General features: G+C 55.2%; 2 protein-coding genes across 2 annotated transcripts in view; one reads left to right on the top strand and one right to left on the bottom strand.

The window, feature by feature from the left end:
* LOC139239334 (U4/U6.U5 tri-snRNP-associated protein 1-like) overlaps nt 1–7,929 on the bottom strand; it is a 10,126-nt gene extending 2,197 nt beyond the window's left edge. The window contains exon 1 of the mRNA XM_070868009.1: nt 7,924–7,929. Within this exon, the coding sequence (XP_070724110.1) occupies nt 7,924–7,929 (6 nt within the window). The remainder of the gene's footprint in view (nt 1–7,923) is intronic.
* Nucleotides 7,930–8,367: 438 nt separating this feature from the next.
* LOC139239333 (dr1-associated corepressor-like) lies at nt 8,368–20,218 on the top strand. Its single transcript, XM_070868008.1, has 6 exons — nt 8,368–8,437; nt 9,847–9,940; nt 13,438–13,557; nt 15,482–15,578; nt 16,396–16,475; nt 20,054–20,218. The coding sequence occupies exons 1-6, from the start codon at nt 8,368–8,370 to the stop codon at nt 20,187–20,189; spliced, it is 597 nt and encodes a 198-aa protein (XP_070724109.1). The 3' UTR covers nt 20,190–20,218.
* Nucleotides 20,219–25,989: the final 5,771 nt, after the last annotated feature.

Genomic DNA, 25,989 nt, shown 5'->3' with positions numbered 1-25,989 from the left:
CATCTACCCGCCTTTGCCCCAGAGTCCTGAACTGACGAACCTGAGAGAGTTCTTTGATTTTTTTTTTTCCCCCCCGAAATTGGCCTGGGTTTTTAATCTGGTTTTTGCCTCACCCCGATCCTCACTACCCCTCGATCCCCCAGGGCTCACACCTCTCTCTTCCCCAGCCTCTTTCTCTCATAGAAACATAGAAAATAGGTGCAGGAGCAGGCCATTCAGCCCTTCTAGCCTGCACCGCCATTCAATGAGTTCATGGCTGAACATGCAACTTCAGTACCCCCTTCCTGCTTTCTCACCATACCCCTTGATCCCCCAAGTAGTAAGGACTTCATCTAACTCCCTTTTGAATATATTTAGTGAATTGGCCTCAACTACTTTCTCTGGGTGAAGAAGTTTCTCCTCATCTCGGTCCTAAATGGCTTACCCCTTATCCTTAGACTGTGACCCCTGGTTCTGGACTTCCCCAACATTGGGAACATTCTTCCTGCATCCAACCTGTCCAGTCCCGTCAGAATTTTAAACGTTTCTATGAGGTCCCCTCTCACTCTTCTGAACTCCAGTGAATACAAGCCCAGTTGATCCCAGTCTTTCTTGATAGGTCAGTCCCACCATCCCGAGAATCAGTCTGGTGTACCTTCGCTGCACTCCCTCAATAGCAAGAATGTCCTTCCTCAAGTTAGGAGACCAAAACTGTACACAATACTCCAGGTGTGGCCTCACCAAGGCCCTATACAACTGCAGTAACACCTCCCTGCCCCTGTACTCAAAATCCCCTCGCTATGAAGGCCATATGCCATTTGCTTTCTTAACCGCCTGCTGTACCTGCATGCCAACCTTCAATGACTGATGTACCATGACACCCAGGTCTCGTTGCACCTCCCCTTTTCCTAATCTGTCACCATTCAGATAATAGTCTGTCTCTGTGTTTTTACCACCAAAGTGGATAACCTCACATTTATCCACATTATACTTCATCTGCCACGCATTTGCCCACTCACCCAACCTATCCAAGTCACTCTGCAACCACATAGCATCCTCCTCGCAGCTCACACTGCCACCCAACTTAGTGTCATCCGCAAATTTGGAGATACTACATTTAATCCCCTCGTCTAAATCATTAATGTACAATGTAAACAGCTGGGGCCCCAGCACAGAATCTTGCGGTACCCCACTAGTCACTGCCTGCCATTCTGAAAAGTACCCATTTACTCCTACTCTTTGCTTCCTGTCTGACAACCAGTTCTCAATCCACGTCAGCACACTACCCCAATCCCATGTGCTCTAACTTTGCACATTAATCTCCTGTGTGGGACCTTGTCGAAAGCCTTCTGAAAGTCCAAATATACCACATCAACTGGTTCTCCTTTGTCCACTTTACTGGAAACATCCTCAAAAAATTCCAGAAGATTTGTCAAGCATGATTTCCCTTTCACAAATCCATGCTGACTTGGACCTATCATATCACCATTTTCCAAATGCGCTGCTATGACATCCTTAATAATTGATTCCATCATTTTACCCACTACTGAGGTCAGGCTAACCGGTCTATAATTCGCTGTTTTCTCTCTTCCCTCCTTTTTTAAAAAGTGGGGTTACATTGGCTACCCTCCACTCGATAGGAACTGATCCAGAGTCAATGGAATGTTGGAAAATGACTGTCAATGCATCCACTATTTCCAAGGCCACCTCCTTAAGTACTCTGGGATGCAGTCCATCAGGCCCTGGGGATTTATCGGCCTTCAATCCCATCAATTTCCCCAACACAATTTCCCAACTAATAAAGATTTCCCTCAGTTCCTCCTCCTCACTAGACCCTCTGACCCCTTTTATATCCGGAAGGTTGTTTGTGTCCTCCTCAGTGAATACCGAACCAAAGTACTTGTTCAATTGGTCTGCCATTTCTTTGTTCCCCGTTATGACTTCCCTGATTCTGACTGCAGGGGACATACGTTTGTCTCCCCCAGTCTCTCTCTCTCCCCCAGTCTCTCTCTCTCTCCCCCAGTCTCTCTCTCTCCCCCCAGTCTCTCTCTCTCTCCCCAGTCTCTCTCTCTCTCCCCCAGTCTCTCTCTCTCTCCCCCAGTCTCTCTCTCTCTCTCTCCCAGTCTCTCTCTCTCTCCCCCAGTCTCTCTCTCTCTCTCCCCCAGTCTCTTTCTCTCTGCCCCAGTCTCTCTCTCTCTCCCCCAGTCTCTCTCTCTCTCCCCCCAGTCTCTCTCTCTCCCCCAGTCGCTCTCTCTCCCCCCCCCAGTCTCTCTCTCTCTCTCCCCCCAGTCTCTCTCCTCTCTCCCCCCAGTCTCTCTCTCTCTCCCCAGTCTCTCTCTCTCCCTTCCCCTCCCCAGTCTCTCTCTCTCCCTTCCCCTCCCCCAGTCTCTCTCCCCCCAGTCTCTCTCTCTCTCTTTTCCCCCCCACCCCGTCTCTCTCTCTCTCCCCCCCCGTCTCTCTCTCTCTCCCCCCCGTCTCTCTCTCTCTCCCCCCCCGTCTCTCTCTCTCTCCCCCCCCCCAGTCTCTCTCTCTTCCCCCCAGTCTCTCTCTCTCCCCCCCAGTCTCTCTCTTCCCCCCCCAGTCTCTCTCTCTTCCCCCCCCCAGTCTCTCTCTCTTCCCCCCCCCAGTCTCTCTCTCTTCCCCCCCCAGTCTCTCTCTCTTCCCCCCCCGTCTCTCTCTCTTCCCCCCCAGTCTCTCTCTCTTCCCCCCAGTCTCTCTCTCTTCCCCCCCCAGTCTCTCTCTCCTCCCCCCCAGTCTCTCTCTCTCCCCCCCCAGTCTCTCTCTCTCCCCCCCCAGTCTCTCTCTCTCCCCCCCAGTCTCTCTCTCTCCCCCCCAGTCTCTCTCTCTCCCCCCCCAGTCTCTCTCTCTTCCCCCCCAGTCTCTCTCTCTTCCCCCCCCCCAGTCTCTCTCTCTTCCCCCCCCCAGTCTCTCTCTCTTCCCCCCCCAGTCTCTCTCTCTTCCCCCCCAGTCTCTCTCTCTTCCCCCCCCAGTCTCTCTCTCTTCCCCCCCCCAGTCTCTCTCTCTTTCCCCCCCCCCAGTCTCTCTCCCTTCCCTCCCCCAGTCTCTCTCTCTCCCTTCCCTCCCCCAGTCTCTCTCTCTCCCCCCCAGTCTCTCTCTCTCCCTCCCCATTCTCTCTCTCTCTCCCTCCCCATTCTCTCTCTCTCTCCCTCCCCATTCTCTCTCTCTCTCCCTCCCCATTCTCTCTCTCTCTCCCTCCCCATTCTCTCTCTCTCTCCCTCCCCATTCTCTCTCTCTCTTCCTCCCCATTCTCTCTCTCTCTCCCTCCCCATTCTCTCTCTCTCCCTCCCCATTCTCTCTCTCTCCCTCCCCATTCTCTCTCTCTCCCTCCCCATTCTCTCTCTCCCTCCCCATTCTCTCTCTCTCCCTCCCCATTTCTCTCTCTCTCCCTCCCCATTCTCTCTCTCTCCCTCCCCATTCTCTCTCTCTCCCTCCCCAGTCTCTCTCTCTCCCTCCCCAGTCACTCTCTCTCCCTCCCCAGTCTCTCTCCCTCCCCAGTCTCTCTCCCTCCCCAGTCTCTTTCCCTCCCCAGTCTCTCTCCCTCCCCAGTCTCTCTCCCTCCCCAGTCTCTCTCCTCCCCAGTCTCTCTCCCTCCCCAGTCTCTCTCTCCCTCCCCAGTCTCTCTCTCCCTCCCCAGTCTCTCTCTCCCTCCCCAGTCTCTCTCTCCCTCCCCCAGTCTCTCTCTCCCTCCCCAGTCTCTCTCTCCCTCCCCAGTCTCTCTCTCCCTCCCCAGTCTCTCTCTCCCTCCCCAGTCTCTCTCTCCCTCCCCAGTCTCTCTCTCCCTCCCCCAGTCTCTCTCTCCCTCCCCAGTCTCTCTCTCCCTCCCCAGTCTCTCTCTCCCTCCCCAGTCTCTCTCTCCCTCCCCAGTCTCTCTCTCCCTCCCCAGTCTCTCTCTCCCTCCCCAGTCTCTCTCTCCCTCCCCAGTCTCTCTCTCCCTCCCCAGTCTCTCTCTCCCTCCCCAGTCTCTCTCTCCCTCCCCAGTCTCTCTCTCCCTCCCCAGTCTCTCTCTCCCTCCCCAGTCTCTCTCTCCCTCCCCAGTCTCTCTCTCCCTCCCCAGTCTCTCTCTCCCTCCCCAGTCTCTCTCTCCCTCCCCAGTCTCTCTCTCCCTCCCCAGTCTCTCTCTCCCTCCCCAGTCTCTCTCTCCCTCCCCAGTCTCTCTCTCCCTCCCCAGTCTCTCTCTCCCTCCCCAGTCTCTCTCTCCCTCCCCAGTCTCTCTCTCCCTCCCCAGTCTCTCTCTCCCTCCCCAGTCTCTCTCTCCCTCCCCAGTCTCTCTCTCCCTCCCCAGTCTCTCTCTCCCTCCCCAGTCTCTCTCTCCCTCCCCAGTCTCTCTCTCCCTCCCCAGTCTCTCTCTCCCTCCCCAGTCTCTCTCTCCCTCCCCCAGTCTCTCTCTCCCTCCCCAGTCTCTCTCTCCCTCCCCAGTCTCTCTCTCCCTCCCCAGTCTCTCTCTCCCTCCCCAGTCTCTCTCCCTCCCCAATCTCTCTCTCTCCCCAGTCTCTCTCTCTCTCCACCCACCCAGTCTCTCTCTCCCCCCCTCCCAGTCTCTGTCTCTCTCCCCCCCCCCAGTCTCTGTCTCTCTCCCCCCCCCAGTCTCTGTCTCTCTCCCCCCCCCAGTCTCTGTCTCTCTCCCCCCCCCCCCCCCAGTCTCTGACTCTCTTTCCCCCCCCAGTCTCTGTCTCTCTCTCCCCACCCCCAGTCTCTGTCTCTCTCTCCCCCCCCCCAGTCTCTGTCTCTCTCTCCCCCCCCCAGTCTCTGTCTCTCTCTCCCCCCCCCCCCAGTCTCTGTCTCTCTCTCCCCCCCCAGTCTCTCTCTCTCTCTCCCCCCCGTCTCTCTCTCTCTCTCTCCCCCCCGTCTCTCTCTCTCTCTCTCTCTCTCCCCCCCCTCTCTCTCCCCCCCCTCTCTCTCCCCCCCCTCTCTCTCCCCCCCTCTCTCTCCCCCCCTCTCTCTCCCCCCCTCTCTCTCCCCCCCCTCACTCTCCCCCCCCTCACTCTCCCCCCCTCACTCTCCCCCCCCCTCACTCTCCCCCCCCCCTCACTCTCCCCCCCCCTCACTCTCCCCCCCCCTCCACTCTCCCCCCCCCTCACTCTCCCCCCCCTCACTCTCCCCCCCCCTTTCTCTCCCCCCCCCCTTTCTCTCCCCCCCTTTCTCTCCCCCCCCTCTCTCTCCCCCCCTCCTCTCTCTCCCCCCCCCCTCTCTCTCCCCCCCCTCTCTCTCCCCCCCTCACTCTCCCCCCTCTCTCCCCCCCCAGTCTCTCTCTCTTTCCCCCCCCCCAGTCTCTCTCTCTCCCCCCCCCCCAGTCTCTCTCTCTCCCCCCCCCCAGTCTCTCTCTCTCCCCCCCCCCCAGTCTCTCTCTCTCCCCCCCCCCAGTCTCTCTCTCTCCCCCCCCCAGTCTCTCTCTCTCCCCCCGTCTCTCTCTCTCCCCCCGTCTCTCTCTCTCCCCCCCCCAGTCTCTCTCTCTCCCCCCCGCCCCCAGTCTCTCTCTCTCCCCCCCGCCCCCAGTCTCTCTCTCTCCCCCCCCGCCCCAGTCTCTTCTCTCCCCCCCGCCCCCAGTCTCTCTCTCTCTCCCCCCCCAGTCTCTCTCTCTCCCCCCCGCCCCCAGTCTCTCTCTCTCCCCCCCGCCCCCAGTCTCTCTCTCTCCCCCCCCCGTCTCTCTCTCTCCCTCTCCCCCCCCCCCCAGTCTCTCTCTCTCCATCTCCCCCCCCCCAGTCTCTCTCTCTCCCCCCCCCCCCAGTCTCTCTCTCTCCCTCTCTCCCCCCCCCCCAGTCTCTCTCTCTCCCCCTCCCCCCTCCCCCCCAGTCTCTCTCTCTCTCCCCCCCCAGTCTCTCTCTCTCCCCCCCCCCCAGTCTCTCTCCCCCAGTCTCTCTCCCTCTCCCCCAGTCTCTCTCTCCCCCAGTCTCTCTCTCTCCCCCAGTCTCTCTCTCTCCCCCAGTCTCTCTCTCTCCCCCAGTCTCTCTCTCTCCCCCAGTCTCTCTCTCTCCCCCAGTCTCTCTCTCTCCCCAGTCTCTCTCTCCCCCAGTCTCTCTCTCTCCCCCAGTCTCTCTCTCTCCCCAGTCTCTCTCTCTCCCCCAGTCTCTCTCTCTCCCCCAGTCTCTCTCTCTCCCCCAGTCTCTCTCTCCCCCAGTCTCTCTCTCTCCCCCAGTCTCTCTCTCTCCCCCAGTCTCTCTCTCTCCCCCAGTCTCTCTCTCTCCCCCAGTCTCTCTCTCTCCCCCAGTCTCTCTCTCTCCCCCAGTCTCTCTCTCTCCCCCAGTCTCTCTCTCTCCCCCAGTCTCTCTCTCTCCCCCAGTCTCTCTCTCTCCCCCAGTCTCTCTCTCTCCCCCAGTCTCTCTCTCTCCCCCAGTCTCTCTCTCTCCCCCAGTCTCTCTCTCCCCCCCAGTCTCTCTCTCTCCCCCAGTCTCTCTCTCTCCCCCAGTCTCTCTCTCTCCCCCAGTCTCTCTCTCTCCCCCAGTCTCTCTCTCTCCCCCAGTCTCTCTCTCTCCCCCAGTCTCTCTCTCTCCCCCAGTCTCTCTCTCTCCCCAGTCTCTCTCTCTCCCCCAGTCTCTCTCTCTCCCCCAGTCTCTCTCTCTCCCCCAGTCTCTCTCTCTCCCCCAGTCTCTCTCGCTCCCCCAGTATCTCTCTCTCCCCCAGTCTCTCTCTCTCCCCCAGTCTCTCTCTCTCTCCCCAGTCTCTCTCTCTCTCCCCCCCAGTCTCTCTCTCCCTCTCCCCCAGTCTCTCTCCCTCTCCCCCAGTCTCTCTCTCTCTCTCCCCCCAGTCTCTCTCTCTGTCCCCCAGTCTCTCTCTCTGTCCCCCAGTCTCTCTCTCTGTCCCCCAGTCTCTCTCTCTGTCCCCCAGTCTCTCTCTCTGTCCCCCAGACTCTCTCTCTGTCCCCCAGTCTCTCTCTCTCTCCCCCAGTCTCTCTCTCTCTCCCCCAGTCTCTCTCTCTCTCCCCCAGTCTCTCTCTCTCTCCCCCAGTCTCTCTCTCTCTCCCCCAGTCTCTCTCTCTCTCCCCCAGTCTCTCTCTCCCCAGTCTCTCTCTCCCCAGTCTCTCTCTCCCCCAGTCTCTCTCTCTCTCCCCCAGTCTCTCTCTCTCTCCCCCAGTCTCTCTCTCTCTCTCCCCCAGTCTCTCTCTCTCTCCCCCAGTCTCTCTCTCTCTCCCCCAGTCTCTCTCTCTCTCCCCCAGTCTCTCTCTCTCTCCCCCAGTCTCTCTCTCTCTCCCCAGTCTCTCTCTCTCTCCCCCAGTCTCTCTCTCTCTCCCCCAGTCTCTCTCTCTCTCCCCCAGTCTCTCTCTCTCTCCCCCAGTCTCTCTCTCTCTCCCCAGTCTCTCTCTCTCTCCCCCAGTCTCTCTCTCTCTCCCCCAGTCTCTCTCTCTCTCCCCCAGTCTCTCTCTCTCTCTCCCCCAGTCTGTCTCTCTCTCCCCAGCCTCTCTCCTCCCCCAATCTCTATCTTCCCCCAATCTCTCTCTTCCCCCAATCTCTCTCTTCCCCCACCCCCCAGTCTCTCTTTCTCCTTCCTTCCCTCCCCCCAGTCTCTCTCTCTCTCCCCACCCCAGTCTCTCTCCCTCTCCCTCTCTCTCTCTCCCCACCCCAGTCTCTCTCTCCCCACCCCAGTCTCTCTCTCACTCTCTCTCTCCCCACACCAGTCTCTCTCTCACTCTCTCTCTCCCCACACCAGTCTCTCTCTCACTCTTTCTCCCCCCCCCCCAGTCTCACACTCTTTCCCCACCCCCCCCCCCCCAGTCTCACACTCTTTCCCCACCCCCAGTCTCTCTTTCTCACACCCTCTCTCTCTCTCTCTCTCTCTCTCCCCCTTACGAGGATGTTGCCGGGAGTGGAAAGTTTTCGCTATGAGGACAGATTGGCTTCGGTTGGAACGGAGTATAGGATGTGTCGGTGTAAGGGGTGTCGCGGTTGTGTGTGAGGCGGGACTGGTTGGGCCGGGTGCTCTTTACCTTACCGCCATTGTTCATGGGTTTATATGTAACCTTCAGGGCTGCTGACCGAATGCCGTGCGGCTCATTTGTCGGCCGGCGCGGACACGACGGGCCGGAATGGCCTCCTTCTGCCCTGTAAACTTCTCTGATTCCAATAGAGAGAGAGTTGGTCAACATTGTGCAGTCGATGGGCCTTTAAACGGCATTTGTTAAAAGTGCTGCATGACAGACTCCATTGGAAAATAGAAGTACGTGGGATTAAACGAACTGTGATAACAAAATTGGTTGCGGGGGACGGGGGTGGGGGAATAGGAGACCAAGAACAGCGATGAATGGGTGTTTTCTTGATTGGAGACCAGAGGGGTCAGTGTTGGGACCATTGCTTTTCTAGTTATAGGTAAATAAGCTGGACTTGGGTACAAGGGGGTAAACTTTCGAAGTTCGCAGATGATACCAAACTTGGCAACATGGTAAGTTTCGAGCAGCAGACTTCAAGGAGGACACAGACTTGTGGCGGCTACAGTTCAGTGCGGATAAGTGTGACGTGAATCAAGGTGGATGCAGGGAGGATGTTTTCCCCCTCGTGGGGGGGGGAAACTAAAACGAGGGGGTGGGGGCACAGTCTCAGAATAAGGGGCCGCCCATTTTAAACTGAGATGAGGAGGAATTTCTTCTCCTGAGGGTTGTAAATCTGTGGGATTCTCTGCCCCAGAGAGCTGTGGAGGCCGGGTCATTAAGGCGGAGATAGATTTCTGAACGACGACCATTCTCGCGATTGAGGGAGTGCAGCGAAGGTTCGCCAGGCTGATTCCCGGGATGGCAGGACTGACATATGAAGAAAGACTGGATCGACTAGGCTTATATTCACTGGAATTTAGAAGAATGAGAGGGGAATCTCATAGAAACATATAAAATTCTGACGGGACGGGACAGGTTCGATGCAGGAAGAATGTTCCCGATGTTGGGGAAGTCCAGAACCAGGGGTCACAAGGATAAGGGGTGAGCCATTTAGGACCGAGATGAGGAGAAACTTCTTCACTCAGAGAATTGTGAACCTGTGGAATTCTCTACCACAGAAAGTTGTTGAGGCCAGTTCGTTAGATATATTCAAAAGGGAGTTAGATGTGGCCCTTACGGCTAAAGGGATCAAGGGGTATGGAGAGAAAGCAGGAATGGGGTACATGTGGCCCTTACGGCTAAAGGGATCAAGGGGTATGGAGAGAAAGCAGGAATGGGGTACTGAGGTGAATGATCAGCCATGATCATATTGAATGGTGGTGCAGGCTCGAAGGGCCGAATGGCCTACTCCTGCACCTGTTGTCTATGTTTCTATGAAACGTATAAGATTCTTGGGGGGGGGGGGGCTGGACAGGGTAGATGCAGAGAGGATGTTTCCCCTCGTGGGGGGAATCTAGAACTCGGGGGCATAGTCTCAGAATAAGGGGCCGCCCATTTAAAACCGAGATGAGGAGGAATTTCTTCTCTGAGGGGGTTGTAAATCTGTGCAATTCTCTGCCCCAGAGAGCTGTGGAGGCCGGGTCATTGAATATATTTAAGGTGGAGGTAGACAGATTTGTGAGCGATGAGGGAGTGAAGGGAGCGGGCGGGGAAGTGGAGCTGAGCCCAAGATCAGAGCAGCCACGATCTTATTGAATGGCGGAGCAGGCTCGAGGGGCCGAATGGCCGACTCCTATTTCTTACGGCAGACGGGGGGGGCGCCTCGGTTCAACGTCTCCTCCGAGAGAAGGCGCCCGCGACAGAGCGGCGCTCCCTCAGTGCCGCGTGGGGGGGGGAGCGTCGGCCTGGATTGTGGGGCCTCGAGTCGAGGGCCCACGACCTTCTGACTCGGAGGCGAGAGAGAGCGCTGACGCCTCAGTCCGCGCGGGGGGAGAGATCCGTCACCCGTGGTGAGCCTCGGGGTGATTTCCTTAACCCGCTCCGGTTAGCTCGGGCGCTGGAGCTGTTCTTGGATTCGCTGCTGACGAAGGCCTGTCACGTGACCCAGTCACGCAACGCCAAGACCATGACCACGTCACACCTGTAAGCCCTCATGCGCGTCCGAGTTCCGCCGGCAACCTTTGAACCCCGGGCGCCGCCCTTTGACGTGAACCGTTGCTGCCTTCCCCGCAAGAAAGCCCTGCATTTATATAGCGCCTTTCGCGGCCACCGGGCGTCCCAAAGCGCTTTGCAGCCAATGAAGTGCAGACACTGTTGCATTGTGGGAAACGCCAATTTGCGCACAGCAAGCTCCCACACACAGCAATGTGAAAATGACCCTTTTCATCTATTTTTTTTTGTTATGTTGGTTGAGGGATAAATATTGGCCGCAGGACACCGGGGAGAACTCCCCCTGCTCTTCTTCTTTGGACACTGCTGTACAATCTTTAGCGTCTACCTGAGAGAGCAGACAAGGCCTCGGTTTAATGGCTCATCCTAAAGACGGCAGCTCCGACAGTGCGGCGCTCCCTCAGTACTGCCCCTCCGACAGTGCGGCGCTCCCTCAGCACCGCCCCTCCGACAGTGCGGCGCTCCCTCAGTACTGCCCCTCCGACAGTGCGGCGCTCCCTCAGTACTGCCCCTCCGACAGTGCGGCGCTCCCTCAGCACCGCCCCTCCGACAGTGCGGGGCTCCCTCAGTACTGCCCCTCCGACAGTGCGGCGCTCCCTCAGCACCGCCCCTCCGACAGTGCGGCGCTCCCTCAGTACTGCCCCTCCGACAGTGCGGCGCTCCCTCAGTACTGCCCCTCCGACAGTGCGGCGATCCCTCAGCACTGCCCCTCCGACACTGCGGCGCTCCCTCAGCACCGCCCCTCCGACAGTGCGGCACTCCCTCAGTACTGCCCCTCCGACAGTGAGGCGCTCCCTCAGTACCGCCCCTCCGACAGTGCGGCACTCCCTCAGTACTGCCCCTCCGACAGTGCGGCACTCCCTCAGTACTGCCCCTCCGACAGTGCGGCACTCCCTCAGTACTGCCCCTCCGACAGTGCGGCGCTCCCTCAGTACTGCCCCTCCGACAGTGCGGCGCTCCCTCAGTACTGCCCCTCCGACAGTGCGGCGCTCCCTCAGTACTGCCCCTCCGACAGTGCGGCGCTCCCTCAGTACTGCCCCTCCGACAGTGCGGCGCTCCCTCAGTACTGGGAGCTTCAGCCTAGATTTTTGTACCCCAATCCCTGGAGTGGGACTTGAACCCGCGATTTTCTGACTCCGAGGCGAGAGAGAGGGCTACCCACTGAGCCCAGGTCTGAGCATTGCCACCCCTCCACCAGCTCGGGGCCGGCAGTGGGAGTGGACGGCAGGAGAACTGGGCCTTCCGACCTTTCACCCCTGACCTCGCCTCAAATCCGGCCCACACAGACTCGGTGATATTCTCCTGCCTCTGCGGCATAAAATACGGTGAGGCACAACCGAATATTGCCGCCAATTACCAATTGACGCACCGTGGGGCAGTGTGGGGTTCAGGTGGGTCAGTGTAGAGGGAGCTTTACTCTGTATCTAACCCCGTGCTGTACCTGCCCTGGGAGTGTTTGATGGGACAGTGTAGAGGGAGCTTTACTCTGTATCTAACTCCCTGTACCTGCCCTGGGAGTGTTTGATGGGACAGTGTAGAGGGAGCTTTACTCTGCATCTAACCCCCTGTACCTGCCCTGGGAGTGTTTGATGGGACAGTGTAGAGGGAGCTTTACTCTGTATCTAACCCCGTGCTGTACCTGCCCTGGGAGTGTTTGATGGGACAGTGTAGAGGGAGCTTTACTCTAACTAACCCGTGCTGTACCTGCCCTGGGAGTGTTTGATGGGGACAGTGTAGAGGGAGCTTTACTCTGTATCTAACCCCGTGCTGTACCTGCCCTGGGAGTGTTTGATGGGACAGTGTAGAGGGAGCTTTACTCTATATCTAACCCCCTGTACCTGCCCTGGGAGTGTTTGATGGGACAGTGTAGAGGGAGCTTTACTCTGTATCTAACCCCGTGCTGTACCTGCCCTGGGAGTGTTTGATGGGACAGTGTAGAGGGAGCTTTACTCTGTATCTAACCCTCTGTACCTGCCCTGGGAGTGTGTGATGGGACAGTGTAGAGGGAGCTTTACTCTGTATCTAACCCCGTGCTGTACCTGCCCTGGGAGTGTTTGATGGGACAGTGTAGAGGGAGCTTTACTCTGTATCTAACCCCCTGTACCTGCCCTGGGAGTGTTTTATTGTGCTTATATGGGAGCCGAGGGAGCGAATGCCACCTGGCTCTTCGGCCATGTGGTTCATCACAGCCCCATTCTGACCACTGCAGCAGCTGTCGCTGAACAACAACAGGGGTTCACCGAGCTTCCTGTTACCCCGGTAGGGGGGGGGGGGGGCTCGGCTGAGGCCTTCAGCAGCAGAGGGGCAGGGGGCAGGGAGCCAGAGACGGGCGGCGTTACGGAGGCCGGTCTGGGTGATAGGGGGAGGGTCGGGGGGCAGCTTCTGGGGGTCGGAAGGTTAGCTCGGGTTCAAGTCGGACGGGCGAGGTCACGAGCGGCGCAGCTGAACCCGAGACCGCGGCGGGGAGGGGGGGATGAGGGAGGGACGAGGAGCTGGGGGGAGCGGAGACGATGGAGGGGGGGGCGGATTGCGCGGTAGTGAGGGAGCGGAGTTTGTGGCAGTGGTGTCTTCGGTCTTCCCGATGTTTAACCGGAGGAAGAGGCAACTCAAGATGGTTATCATAAAGTCTCGTCCACACGGGGCAGCCCCAGAATACACTTGCACTGGAGGCTGTTCAGAGAAGGTTCACCCGGCTGATTCCTGAGATGAAAGGGGTTGTCTTATGAAGAAAGCTCGAGCAGGTTGGGCCTCTACTCATTGGAGTTCAGAAGAATGAGAGGTGATCTTATTGAAACATGTAAGATACAGAGGGGGGCTGGACAGGGTGGATGCAGAGAGGATGTTTCCCCCTCGTGGGGGGAGACTAGAACTAGGGGGCATAGGCTCAGAATAAGGGGCCGCCCATTTAAAACTGAGATGAGGAGGAATTTCTTCTCTCAGAGGGTTGTAAATCTGTGGAATTCGCTGCCCCAGAGAGCTGTGGAGGCTGGGTCATTGAATACATTTAAGACAGAGATAGACAGTTTCTTAACTGATAAGAGAATAAGGGGGCGGGCAGGGCAGGGAAGTGGAGCTGAGTCCATGATTCGGATCAGCCATGATCGTATTGAATGGCGGAGCAGGCTCGAGGGGCCGAATGGCCAACTCCTGCTCCTATTTCTTATGAATTTCTTCTCTCAGAGGGTTGTGAATCTGTGGAATTCTCTGCCCCAGAGAGCTGTGGAGGCCGGGTCAGTGAATATATTTAAGGCGGAGATAGACAGATTTTTGAGCGATGAGGGAGTGAAGGGTTATGGGGAGCGGGCGGGGAAGTGGAGCTGAGTCCATGATCGGATCAGTCGTGATCTTATTGAATGGCGGAGCAGGCTCGAGGGGCCGAATGGCCGACTCCTGCTCCTTTTAATGTTCTCCTGAAAGGGCGGGCGGGAGGGGGGGCCCAGTTCTAACATTATGGGATGCTTGTCTCCAAGGAAGCAGTGCATCGAGCTGGAGCAGCAGTTCGACTTCCTGAAGGACCTGGTTGCATCGGTGCCGGACATGCAGGGAGACAACGAAGACAACCACATGGAGGGGGACAAGGGACCTCGCAGGTGGGTTCTGAGGGCTTGTATTCCAACAACCACTTGCATTGATATACCGCCTCGAATGTGGTGAAGCTTCACAGAAGCGTTATGAGATTTTTTTTTTTAAGTTCGACACCGAACAGCAGAAGTAGAAATTAGCGCAGGTGACCAAACGCTTGGTCGGAGAGGCGGGTTTTAAGGAGCGTCTTGAAGCAGGAAAGAGGGTTTAGGGAGGGAGTTCCAGAGCTTGGGGCCCAGGCAACAGAAGGCACGGCCACCGATGGTGGAGCGATTCTAATCAGGGATGCTTAAGAGGGCAGAATTGGAGGAGCGCAGACATCTCGGAGGGTTGTGGGGCTGGAGGGGATTACAGAGATAGGGAGGGGCGAGGGCCATGGAGGGATTTGAAAACAAGGATGAGAGTTTTGAAATCGAGGCGTTGCTCAACCGGGAGCCAATGTAGGTCAGTGAGCACAGGGGGTGATGGGTGAGTGGGACTCGGTGCGAGTTAGGACACGAGGCAGTGAGCACAGGGGGTGATGGGTGAGCGGGACTCGGTGCGAGTTAGGACACGGGGCAGTGAGCACAGGGGGTGATGGGTGAGCGGGACTTGGTGCGAGTTAGGACACGGGGGCAGCGAGCACAGGGGGTGATGGGTGAGTGGGACTGGGTGTGAGTTAGGACACGGGGCAGTGAGCACAGGGGGTGATGGGTGAGCGGGACTTGGTGCGAGTTAGGACACGGGGGCAGCGAGCACAGGGGGTGATGGGTGAGCGGGACTCGGTGCGAGTTAGGACATGGGGCAGTGAGCACAGGGGGTGATGGGTGAGCGGGACTCGGTGCGAGTTAGGACACGGGGGCAGCGAGCACAGGGGGTGATGGGTGAGCGGGACTCGGTGCGAGTTAGGACACGGGGGCAGCGAGCACAGGGGGTGATGGGTGAACGGGACTCGGTTTGAGTTAGGACACGGGTCAGCGAGCACAGGGGGTGATGGGTGAACGGGACTCGGTGTGAGTTAGGACACGGGGGCAGGGAGCACAGGGGGTGATGGGTGAGTAGGACTCGGTGCGAGTTAGGACACGGGTCAGCGAGCACAGGGGGTGATGGGTGAGTAGGACTCGGTGCGAGTTAGGACACGGGTCAGCGAGCACAGGGGGTGATGGGTGAGCGGGACTTGGTGCGAGTTAGGACACAGGGCAGTGAGCACAGGGGGTGATGGGTGAGCGGGACTCGGTGCGAGTTAGGACACGGGACAGCAAGCACAGGGGGTGATGGGTGAGCGGGACTCGGTGCGAGTTAGGACACGGGGCAGCCGCGTTTTGGATCACCTCTAGTTTACGAGGTGTAGAATGTGGGAGGCCAGCCAGGAGTGTGTTGGAATAGTCAAGTCTAGAGGTAACAAGAGTAAGGAGGTCTCGCTGCAGTTGTGCAGGGCCTTGGTGAGACCACACCTGGAGTACTGCACATATTTTTGGTCTCCGTATCTGAGGAAGGATATACTTGCCTTGGAGGCGGTACAACAAAGGTTCACCAGACTGATTCCTGGGATGAGAGGGTTGACCATGTAAGATACTCATGATGAGAGATTGTGTAGAATGGGCCTATACTCTCTGGGGTTTAGAAGAATGAGAAGTGATCCAATTGAAACATACAAGATTCTGAGGGGCTTGACAGGGTAGATGCAGGGAGGATGTTTCCCCCCCCGGGGCTGGGGAGTCTAGAACCAGGGGTCACACAGTCTCAGGATAAGGGGTTGGCCATTGAGGACTGAGATGAGGAGGAATTTCTTCACTCAGAGGGGGGGTGAATCTTTGGAATTCTCTGCCCCAGAGGGCTGTGGAGGCTCAGTCTCTGAGTATATTCAAGGCTGGGATCGGTGGATTTTTGGAGCTGGGCCCGGGGCTGTCCACACTGACACGGTTGACCCGCTCATTATTGTGCCGTTTGCAGGGGAAGGAAGCCGGGGTCAGGGCGCAGGAACACCAACGGCGGGGCCGGGGCCAAAGGGAAGGACAAGAAGCAATCCAGCACCGAATCGGAGCAGGAGGTGAGTGTCAGAGGTCAATGTGCAGCACCCGTCCGTCGCCCTGCTGGTCCATGCAGTCCGCTCCGCTCCGTCAAGCTGATCCGCTCCGGTGTACTGTCGCTCCAGCCCGTTCCGTTGCCTTGTCGATCCGCTCCGGTCCACCGAGCTGTCGCTCCACTCCGGTCCTTCGTGCCGATCCACTCCAGGCCTTCGCTCCGGTCCTCCGCGTCGATCCGCTCCGGTCCTCCGCGTCGATCCGCTCCGCGTCAATCCGTTCCGGTCCACCTAGCTGTCGCTGCACTCCGGTCCTTCACGTCGATCCACTCCGGTCCTTCGCGTCGATCCACTCCGGTCCATCGTGCTGCCGATCCAGTCCGGTCCATTGAGGTGATCCGCTCCGGTCTGTCATACTGTCGCTCCGCTCCGGTCCATTGCCCCGCGGATCCGCTCCGGTCCGTCGCCCCGCGGATCCGCTCCGGTCCGTCAGGCTCACTGCCCCTGATTACTATCCAGTGACTCCAGCTGAGAAGGACATCTGTAGGCACCAAGGGCAGGACTGGGCTCGGCTGCGATGCCCACCGCCCCCCCCCACCCCCCCACCCCCACCGCAGAGTCGAACACTGTCTGGCCGCGATGCCCCCTGTGGGCAAATAGCGCGCGGCTGCGTTACCCCGCGTGGTAGAATTGCGCTTAACGGTGATGTCCCCGTGACTGAATAGCCGCGATGACCCCATTGTCGAATAGCACATGCCTCCCGAGGTCGAGTAGCGCACGAATGTGAAGCCTCCCCCGTGGCGAATAGCCGCTAAATTCCAATGGTGCCTGCTTCCACCAACAGGACGAGTCTGAGGACAGCGAGACAGACGAGGAAGAGGCATCTCGGTCCAGCGCAGACAAACCCGCCGACCATACTCACAGGTGAGTGACTGCTCGCAATGTCTCACAGTCCGGGTGGCCAACATCCCACGTGCCAGATCCCACCTCTGCACAGAGAGCTGCAGGCTCAGCTGCCCCATTCGCCCCTCCCCGTCTCCGTGGGCACAATTGAGGCGAAATTCTCTCCCGCCCGAGTACACGCGCAATCCCAAGACATTGGTTTTCCGAGGATAATTTTCCACGGTGTCAATCAGTGGCTCCGTGGGTAGCAAACCGGTGCCTCTTGAGTCAGAAGATTGTGGGTTCGAGCCCCACTCCAGGGAATTGAACACAAATCTAGGCCGACACTCCCAGTGCAGTGCTGAGGGAGCGCCGCACTGTCGGAGGGGCAGTACTGAGGGAGCGCCGCACTGTCGGAGTGGCAGTACTGAGGGAGCCCCGCACTGTCGGAGGAGCAGTACTGAGGGAGCCCCGCACTGTCGGAGGGGCAGTACTGAGGGAGCCCCGCACTGTCGGAGGAGCAGTACTGAGGGAGCCCCGCACTGTCGGAGTGGCAGTACTGAGGGAGCCCCGCACTGTCGGAGGAGCAGTACTGAGGGAGCCCCGCACTGTCGGAGGGGCAGTGCTGAGGGAGCCCCGCACTGTCGGAGGGGCGGTGCTGAGGGAACCCCGCACTGTCGGAGGGGCAGTGCTGAGGGAGCGCCATACTGTCGGAGTGGCAGTACTGAGGGAGCCCCGCACTGTCGGAGTGGCAGTACTGAGGGAGCCCCGCACTGTCGGAGTGGCAGTACTGAGGGAGCCCCGCACTGTCGGAGGGGCAGTGCTGAGGGAGCCCCGCACTGTCGGAGGGGCAGTGCTGAGGGAGCCCCGCACTGTCGGAGGGGCAGTGCTGAGGGAGCCCCGCACTGTCGGAGGGGCGGTGCTGAGGGAGCCCCGCACTGTCGGAGGGGCAGTGCTGAGGGAGCGCCGTACTGTCGGAAGTGCCGTCTTTCGGATGAGACGTTAAACCGAGGCCCCGTCTCTCAGGTGGATGTAAAAGGTCCCAGGGCCACTATTGGAAGAAGAGCAGGGGGAGTTCCCCCCGGTGTCCTGGGGCCAATATTTATCCCTCAACCAACATCACTAAAACAGATTTTCTGATCATCACGTTGCTGTTTGTGGCATCTTGCGCTGTGCAAACTGGCTGCTGCGTTTCCAACATTTGAACACTTTAAAAAGCTGCCTGTTTTATAAAGCCTACGGGATCCTGGGCTTCATAAATAGAGGCGTTGAGTACAAACACAAGGAAGTTAAGATGAACCTGTATAAAACACTGTGGTTCGGCCTCAACTGGAGAATTGTGTCCAATTCTGGGCACCGCACTTTAGGAAGGATGTGAAGGCCTTAGAGAGGGTGCAGAGGGGATTTAGGAGAATGATTCCAGGGATGAGGGACTGTAGATACGTGGATAGTCTGGAGAAGCCGGGGTTGTTCTCCTTGGAGCAGAGGAGGTTGAGAGGGGATTTGATCGAGGTGTTCAAAACCATGAGGAGTCTGGACAGAGTAGAGAGAGAGAGAGAGAGAGAAACTGTTCCCATTGGTGGAAGGGTGGAGAACCAGAGGGACACACAGATTTAAGGTGATCGGCAGAAGGACCAAAGGCGACACGAGGAGAAACGTTTTTACGCAGCGAGTGGTTGGGATCTGGAATGCGCTGCCCGCGAGGGCGCTGGAGGCAGACTCAATCGTGGCTTTCAAAAGGGAGTTGGATAAGTATCTGAAGGGAAAACATTGCAGGGCAACGGGGAAAGGGCGGGGGGAGTGGGACTGGCTGAGGGGCTCTTGCAGAGAGCCGGCACGGGCTCGACGGGCCGAATGGCCTTCAGTGCTGAAACCATTCTCTGATCGAGGAACGACAAAAAACGATCAGGAAAGATTGAGCAGGGTGGGACACTTTTCTCCAGCGAAGAGAGGGCCTGATAGAGGGTTTTTAAGATGATGAAAGGGTTCGATAGAAAGAAGACTTGCATTTATATAGCGCCTTTCACGACCACCGGACGCCTCAAAGCGCTTTACAGCCAATGAAGTACTTTTGGAGTGTGGTCGCTGTTGTAATGTGGGAAACGCAGCAGCCAATTTGCGCACAGCAAGCTCCCACAAACAGCAACGTGATAATGACCCAGATAATCTGTTGTTGTTACATTGGTTGAAGGATAAATATTGGCCCCAGGACACCGGGGAGAACTCCCCTTTGAAATAGTGCCCATGGGATCTTTTACGTCGACCCGAGAGAGCAGACAGGTCACAAACACCGGCACAGACCAAGAGGGCCGAATGGCCTGCCTCTGCTGTCGACTGCTACAACTGTACAGGGTATTGGTGAGGCCACACCTGGAGTACTGCGTGCAGTTTTGGTCTCTGTATTTAAAGAGGGATATACTTGCATTGGAGGCAGTTCAAAGAAGGTTCACCCGGTTGATTCCAGAGATGAGGGGGTTGACGTAAGAAGGCAGGTTAGAACGTAAGATATAGGAGCAGGAGTCGGCCATACGGCCCCTCGAGCCTGCTCCGCCATTTAATACGGTCAGGGCTGATCCGATCATGGACTCGGGTCCACTTCCCCGCCCGCCCCCTTATTCCCTTATCGGTTAAGAAACTGTCTATCTCTATCATAAATTTTTTCAATGTCCCGGCCTCCACAGCTCTCTGAGGCAGTGAATTCCACAGATTTACAACCCTCAGAGAAGAAATTCCTCCTCATCTCAGTTTTAAATGGGAGACCCCTTATTCTAAGACCATGCCCCCTAGTTCTAGTCTCCCCCATCAGTGGAAACATCCTCTCTGCATCCACCTTGTCGAGCCCCCCTCATAATCTTATACGTTTCGATAAGATCACCTCTCATTCTTCTGAACTCCAATGAGTAGAGGCTCAACCTTTCCTCACAAGTCAACCCCCTCATCCCCGGAATCAACCGAGTGAACCTTCTCTGAACTGCCTCCAAAGCAAGTGTATCCTTTCGTAAGTATGGAAACCAAAACTGCACGCAGTACTCCAGGTGTGGCCTCACCAATACCCTGTATAACTGCAGCAAGACTTCCCTGCTTTTATACTCCATCCCCTTTGCGATAAAGGCCAAGACTGAGCAGGTTGGCCCTGTACTCATTGGCGTTTAGAAGCATGAGAGGTGATCTTACTGAAGCATATAGGATTCTGAGGGGGCTCGATAAGGTAGATGCAGAGAGGATGATTTCCCTTGTGGGGGAAACTAGGGGGCTTAGTTTCAGAATGAGGGGCCGCCCATTTCGAGATGAGGAGGAATTCCTTCTCTCAGAGGGTTGTAAATCCGTGGAATTCGCTGCCCCAGAGAGCTGTGGAGGCCGGGTCACTGAATATATGCAAGGTGGAGATGGACAGATGTTTGAGCGATAGGGGAGCGAAGGGGTCTGGGGAGCGGGCGGGGAGGTGGAGCCGAGCCCATGATCGGATCAGCCGCGATCGTCTTGAATGGCGGAGCAGGCTCGGGGGGGGGGGGGGGTTGGGGGGTCCGTGTGGCCTCCTAGTTCTTGCGTTCTCGTGATCCGACGCGGAGGTCTAAACGCAAGTTCTCTCTCTCTCTCTCTCTCTCTCTGCCTTCTCGTAGCTCGGACTCAACCTTTGGCACTCCGCTAGTCCCGATGCCAATGTTTGCACCAGCAATGAGCAACTTTGTAATGCCTGCGCCCATCCCAATGGCCTGTACTCAAGAAGGCGAAGAAGACGATGATTATGACTCTTAGCTTTTTGGGGGGGTTCATTATTTTTTGGTTTGGGGGGTGCGAGGGAGGGGGGAGGTATGGGTGGAGTGAGGCGGAGGGCGGGGTGCAAGGGGATTTATCGCGTTCGAGTACGTGTGTGTGTGTGTGTGTGTGTGTGTGTGTGTTTCTTCTAGCGAGTTGCTCTGGGGGGGGGGGGGGAAGGGGGGGGGGGGGGTTCTTTGTGTTTGAGTTTTATTTACTGCATCCAAGTTGTGGTTCTTAAACTATTTTATCCCCCTCGCTGTGTCTTGTCGTGCGCGTGGAAATTCCCCCGCCTCCTTCCCCCCCCCCCCCCCCCCCCCCCGCGCACGTACGCGCGCACGTACGCACCCAAAACCCTCCCGGAATTAAGAGGGAAAAAATGGCGGGCGAGGTCGGGTCCTGCACTGCCGCCAACATCGTCAGAAGCTCGTCTGGCCCGCCCGCCTGCTTTTTTTTTTTTTTTTAATTTTTAATTTTAGTAAACGGGGCGAAATAAAATCGAAGGAAAAGCACGCGCGTTGCAAAGAGAATGGTTTTTCTTTTAAATTTAAAAAGTTCCCGCGCTCTGGTCATCGCGGGCAGTTTGTGGGTTACTTGCCTGTAGCACGCGGTGGGGGAGCGGGTGCGAAATAGCGACATGTCGCGCTGTATGTTGAAATCTGTACCAATGTTAATCTAGGAACCACGCCGCCTGCTCACTTATTATCTCACTTCCTGCCCTCCGCGGCCGCTGTGTTAATGGGACTGGGTGGGTTTTTTTTTTTTTTGCGAAACGTGGAGAATGTATCGGGGGGGTGGGGTGGGGTGGGGCGTGTAATGGCCATCTTGCTCTGAATAAAGGCATTTTTAGAGGGAAGAAAAAAAAACGTCTGGTGTGCCAATCATTTACTGCTGTCGTGGTGTCTCCACATATCGGGGCGTAGAGCTATCATCATCGGCAGTCCCTTGAAGTCGAAGAAACAGAGACGAGAGGTGCAGGAGTAGGCCATTCGGCCCTTCATAAGAACATAAGAATTCGGAACAGGAGTAGGCCATCTAGCCCCTCGAGCCTGCTCCGCCACTCAACAAGATCATGGCTGATCTGGCCGTGGACTCAGCTCCACTTACCCGCCCGCTCCCCGTAACCCTTAATTCCCTTATTGGTTAAAAATCTATCTATCTGTGACTTGAATACATTCAATGAGCTAGCCTCAACTGCTTCCTTGGGCAGAGAATTCCACAGATTCACAACCCTCTGGGAGAAGAAATTCCTTCTCAACTCGGTTTTAAATTGGCTCCCCCGTATTTTGAGGCTGTGCCCCCTAGTTCTAGTCTCCCCGACCAGTGGAAACAACCTCTCTGCCTCTATCTTGTCTATCCCTTTCATTATTTTAAATGTTTCTATAAGATCACCCCTCATCCTTCTGAACTCCCAAGGAGTAAAGACCCAGTCTACTCAATCGATCATCATAAGGTAACCCCCTCATCTCCGGAATCAGCCTAGTGAATCGTCTCTGTACCCCCTCCAAAGCCAGTATATCCTTCCTTAAGTAAGGTGACCAAAACTGCACGCAGTACTCCAGGTGCGGCCTCACCAATACCCTGTACAGTTGCAGCAGGACCTCCCTGCTTTTGTACTCCATCCCTCTCGCAATGAAGGCCAACATTCCAGTCGCCTTCCTGATTACCTGCTGCACCTGCAAACTAACTTTTTGGGATTCATGCACAAGGACCCCCAGGTCCCTCTGCACCGCAGCATGTTGTAATTTCTCCCCATTTAAATAGTATTCCCTTTTACTGTTTTTTTCCAAGGTGGATGACCTCACACTTTCCGACATTGTATTCCATCTGCCAAACCTTAGCCCATTCGCTTAACCTATCCAAATCTCTTTGCAGCCTCTCTGTGTCCTCTACACAACCCGCTTTCCCACTAATCTTTGTGTCATCTGATTGCACTATTCCTATCTAGATGTCATTCTATTTCTTCCTTAATGATAGCTTCAAGCATTTACCCCACTACAGATGTTAAACTAACCGGCCTATAGTTACCTGCCTTTTGTCTGCCCCCTTTTTTAAACAGAGGCGTTACATTAGCTGCTTTCCAATCCGCTGGTACCTCCCCAGAGTCCAGAGAATTTTGGTAGATTATAACGAATGCATCTGCTTTCACTTCCGCCATCTCTTATAATACCCTGGGATGCATTTCATCAGGACCAGGGGACTTGTCTACCTTGAGTCCCATTAGTCTGTCCAGCACTACCCCACTAGTGATAGTGATTGTCTCAAGGTCCTCCCTTCCCACATTCCTGTGACCAGCAATTTTTGGCATGGTTTTTGTGTCTTCCACTGTGAAGACCGAAGCAAAATAATTGTTTAAGGTCTCAGCCATTTCCACATTTCCCATTATTAAATCCCCCTTCTCATCTTCTAAGGGACCAACATTTACTTTAGTCACTCTTTTCCATTTTATATATCTGTAAAAGCTTTTACTATCCGTTTTTATGTTTTGCGCAAGTTTACCTTCGTAATCTATCTTTCCTTTCTTTATTGCTTTCTTAGTCTTTCTTTGCTGTCGTTTAAATTTTCCCAATCTTCTAGTTTCCCACTAACCTTGGCCACCTTATACGCATTGGTTTTTAATTTGATACTCTTCTTTATTTCCTTGGTTATCCACGGCTGGTTATCCCTTCTCTCACCGCCCTTCTTTTTCACTGGAATATATTTTTGTTTAGCACTGTGAAAGAGCGCCTTAAAAGTCCTCCACTGTTCCTCAATTGTGCCACCGTTTAGTCTGTGTTTCCAGTCTACTTTAGCCAACTCTGCCCTCATCTCACTGTAGTCCCCTTTGTTTAAGCATAGTACGCTCGTTTCTGACACTACTTCCTCACCCTCAATCTGTATTACAAATTCAACCATACTGTGATCACTCATTCCGAGAGGATCTTTTACTAGGAGATCGTTTATTATTCCTGTCTCATTACACAGGACCAGATCTAAGATAGCTTGCTCCCTTGTAGGTTCTGTAACATACTGTTCTAAGAAATAATCCCGTATGCATTCTATGAATTCCTCCTCAAGGCTACCCCGTGTGATTTGGTTTGACCAATCGATATGTAGGTTAAAATCCCCCATGATTATTGCCATTCCTTTTTCACTTGCCTCCATTATTCCCTTGATTATTGCCCACCCCACCGTGAAGTTATTATTTGGGGGCCTATAAACTACACCCACCAGTGACTTTTTCCCCTTACTATCTTTAATCTCCACCCACAATGATTCAACATTTTGTGCATTAGAGCCAATATCATCTCTCACAACTGCCGTGATATCATCCTTTATTAACAGAGCTACCCCACCTCCTTTCCCTTCTTGTCTATCTTTCCGAATTGTCAGATACCCCTGTATGTTTAATTCCCAGTCTTGGCCACCCTGCAACCACGTTTCTGTAATGGCCACCCAATCATACCCATTTGTAATGATTTGTGCCGTCAACTTATTTACTTTGTTTCGAATGCTGCGTGCGTTTAGGTAAAGTGTTTTCATACTAGTTTTTAAACCATGATTTTTAGTTTTGACCCCTCCTGCAACCCCTTTATATTCATACATATTGTCCCTTCCTATCACCTTGTGGTTTACACTTACCCCAGTGCTACTCTGCTCTGTTGCCTCCTGCCTAGGGAAAGTCATAACGGGGAACAAAGAAATGGCAGACCAATTGAACAAGTACTTTGGTTCAGTATTCACTAAGGAGGACACAAACAACCTTCCGGATATAAAAGTGGTCAGAGGGTCTATTAAGGAGGAGGAACTGAGGGAAATCTTTATTAGTCGGGAAATTGTGTTGGGGAAATTGATGGGATTGAAGGCCGATAAATCCCCAGGGCCTGATGGACTGCATCCCAGAGTACTTAAGGAGGTGGCCTTGGAAATAGCGGATGCATTGACAGTCATTTTCCAACATTCCATTGACTCTGGATCAGTTCCTATCGAGTGGAGGGTAGCCAATGTAACCCCACTTTTTAAAAAAGGAGGGAGAGAGAAAGCAGGGAATTATAGACCGGTCAGCCTGACCTCAGTAGTGGGTAAAATGATGGAATCAATTATTAAGGATGTCATAGCAGCGCATTTGGAAAATGGTGACATGATAGGTCCAAGTCAGCATGGATTTGTAAAAGGGAGATCATGCTTGACAAATCTTCTGGAATTTTTTGAGGATGTTTCCAATAAAGTGGACAAAGGAGTACCAGTTGATGTGGTATATTTGGACTTTCAGAAGGCTTTCGACAAGGTCCCACACAGGAGATTGATGTGCAAAGTAAAAGCACATGGGATTGGGGGTAGTGTGCTGACGTGGATTGAGAACTGGTTGTCAGACAGGAAGCAAAGAGTAGGAGTAAATGGGTACTTTTCGGAATGGCAGGCAGTGACTAGTGGGGTACCGCAGGGTTCTGTGCTGGGGCCCCAGCTGTTTACATTATACATTAATGATTTAGACGAAGGGATTAAATGTAGTATCTCCAAATTTGCGGATGACACTAAGTTGGGTGGCAGTGTGAGCTGCGAGGAGGATGCTATGAGGCTACAGAGTGACTTGGATAGGTTAGGTGAGTGGGCAAATGCGTGGCAGATGAAGTATAATGTGGATAAATGTGAGGTTATCCACTTTGGTGGTAAAAACAGAGAGACAGACTATTATCTGAATGGTGACAGATTAGGAAAAGGGAAGGTGCAACGAGACCTGGGTGTCATGGTACATCAGTCATTGAAGGTTGACATGCAGGTACAGCAGGCGGTTAAGAAAGCAAATGGCATGTTGGCCTTCATAGCGAGGGGATTTGAGTACAGGGGCAGGGAGGTGTTGCTACAGTTGTACAGGGCCTTGGTGAGGCCACACCTGGAGTATTGTGTACAGTTTTGGTCTCCTAACTTGAGGAAGGACATACTTGCTGTTGAGGGAGTGCAGCGAAGATTCACCAGACTGATTCCCGGGATGGTGGGACTGACCTATCAAGAAAGACTGAATCAACTGGGCTTGTATTCACTGGAGTTCAGAAGAGTGAGAGGGGACCTCATAGAAACGTTTAAAATTCTGACGGGTTTGGACAGGTTGGATGCAGGAAGAATGTTCCCAATGTCCAGAACCAGGGGTCACAGTCTAAGGATAAGGGGTAAGCCATTTAGGACCGAGATAAGGAGAAACTTCTTCACCCAGAGAGTGGTGAACCTGTGGAATTCTCTACCACAGGAAGTAGTTGAGGCCAATTCACTAAATATATTCAAAAGGGAGTTAGATGAAGTCCTTACTACTCGGGGGATCAAGGGGTATGGCGTGAAAGCAGGAAGTGGGTACTGAAGTTTCATGTTCAGCCATGAACTCGTTGAATGGCGGTGCAGGCTAGAAGGGCTGAATGGCCTGCTCCTGCACCTATTTTCTATGTTTCTATGTTTCTATGTTTCTATGCCTTTTGCATTCTTTCTTGGGGTTCTGTTCATCTGAGCTCTCACCCATTCGAACTAGCTCAGAGCCCTCTCCTGGGTTCCCATCCCCCTGCCAAGCTAGTTTAAAGCCCTCCCAACAACACTATCAAAACCACCCGCGAGAACATTGGTCCCGTCTCTGTTGAGGTGTAACCTGTCCGACTTGTACAGGTCCCACCCTCCCCAGAAGCGGTCCCAATTGTTCAGGAAACTAAAGCCCTCCCTCCTACACCAATGCCCCAGCCACGTATTTATCTGACTAGCCTTCCTATTTCTACCCTCTTACTCCTAGCTCCCTAAACTCAGCTTTCAGGACCTCACCCCTCTTTCTACCTACGTCATT

The sequence above is a fragment of the Pristiophorus japonicus genome, chromosome 27, assembly GCF_044704955.1.
Source record: "Pristiophorus japonicus isolate sPriJap1 chromosome 27, sPriJap1.hap1, whole genome shotgun sequence".
In the NCBI taxonomy this organism is placed as follows: Eukaryota; Metazoa; Chordata; class Chondrichthyes; family Pristiophoridae; genus Pristiophorus; species Pristiophorus japonicus.
The sequence above is the reverse complement of the archived record's forward strand: the minus strand, read 5'-3'. Positions and strand labels throughout refer to the sequence as shown.

Excerpts from the sequence above, each read along its gene's own strand:
- LOC139239333 (XM_070868008.1), top strand. The coding sequence starts at position 8,368 with ATGGTAAGTTTCGAGCAGCAGACTTCAAGGAGGACACAGACTTGTGGC. Across the intron at positions 8,438-9,846 it reads CTACAGTTCAGTGCGGATAA|CTCGGGCGCTGGAGCTGTTC; the intron begins GTGTGACGTGAA and ends CGCTCCGGTTAG. Across the intron at positions 16,476-20,053 it reads CCCGCCGACCATACTCACAG|CTCGGACTCAACCTTTGGCA; the intron begins GTGAGTGACTGC and ends GCCTTCTCGTAG.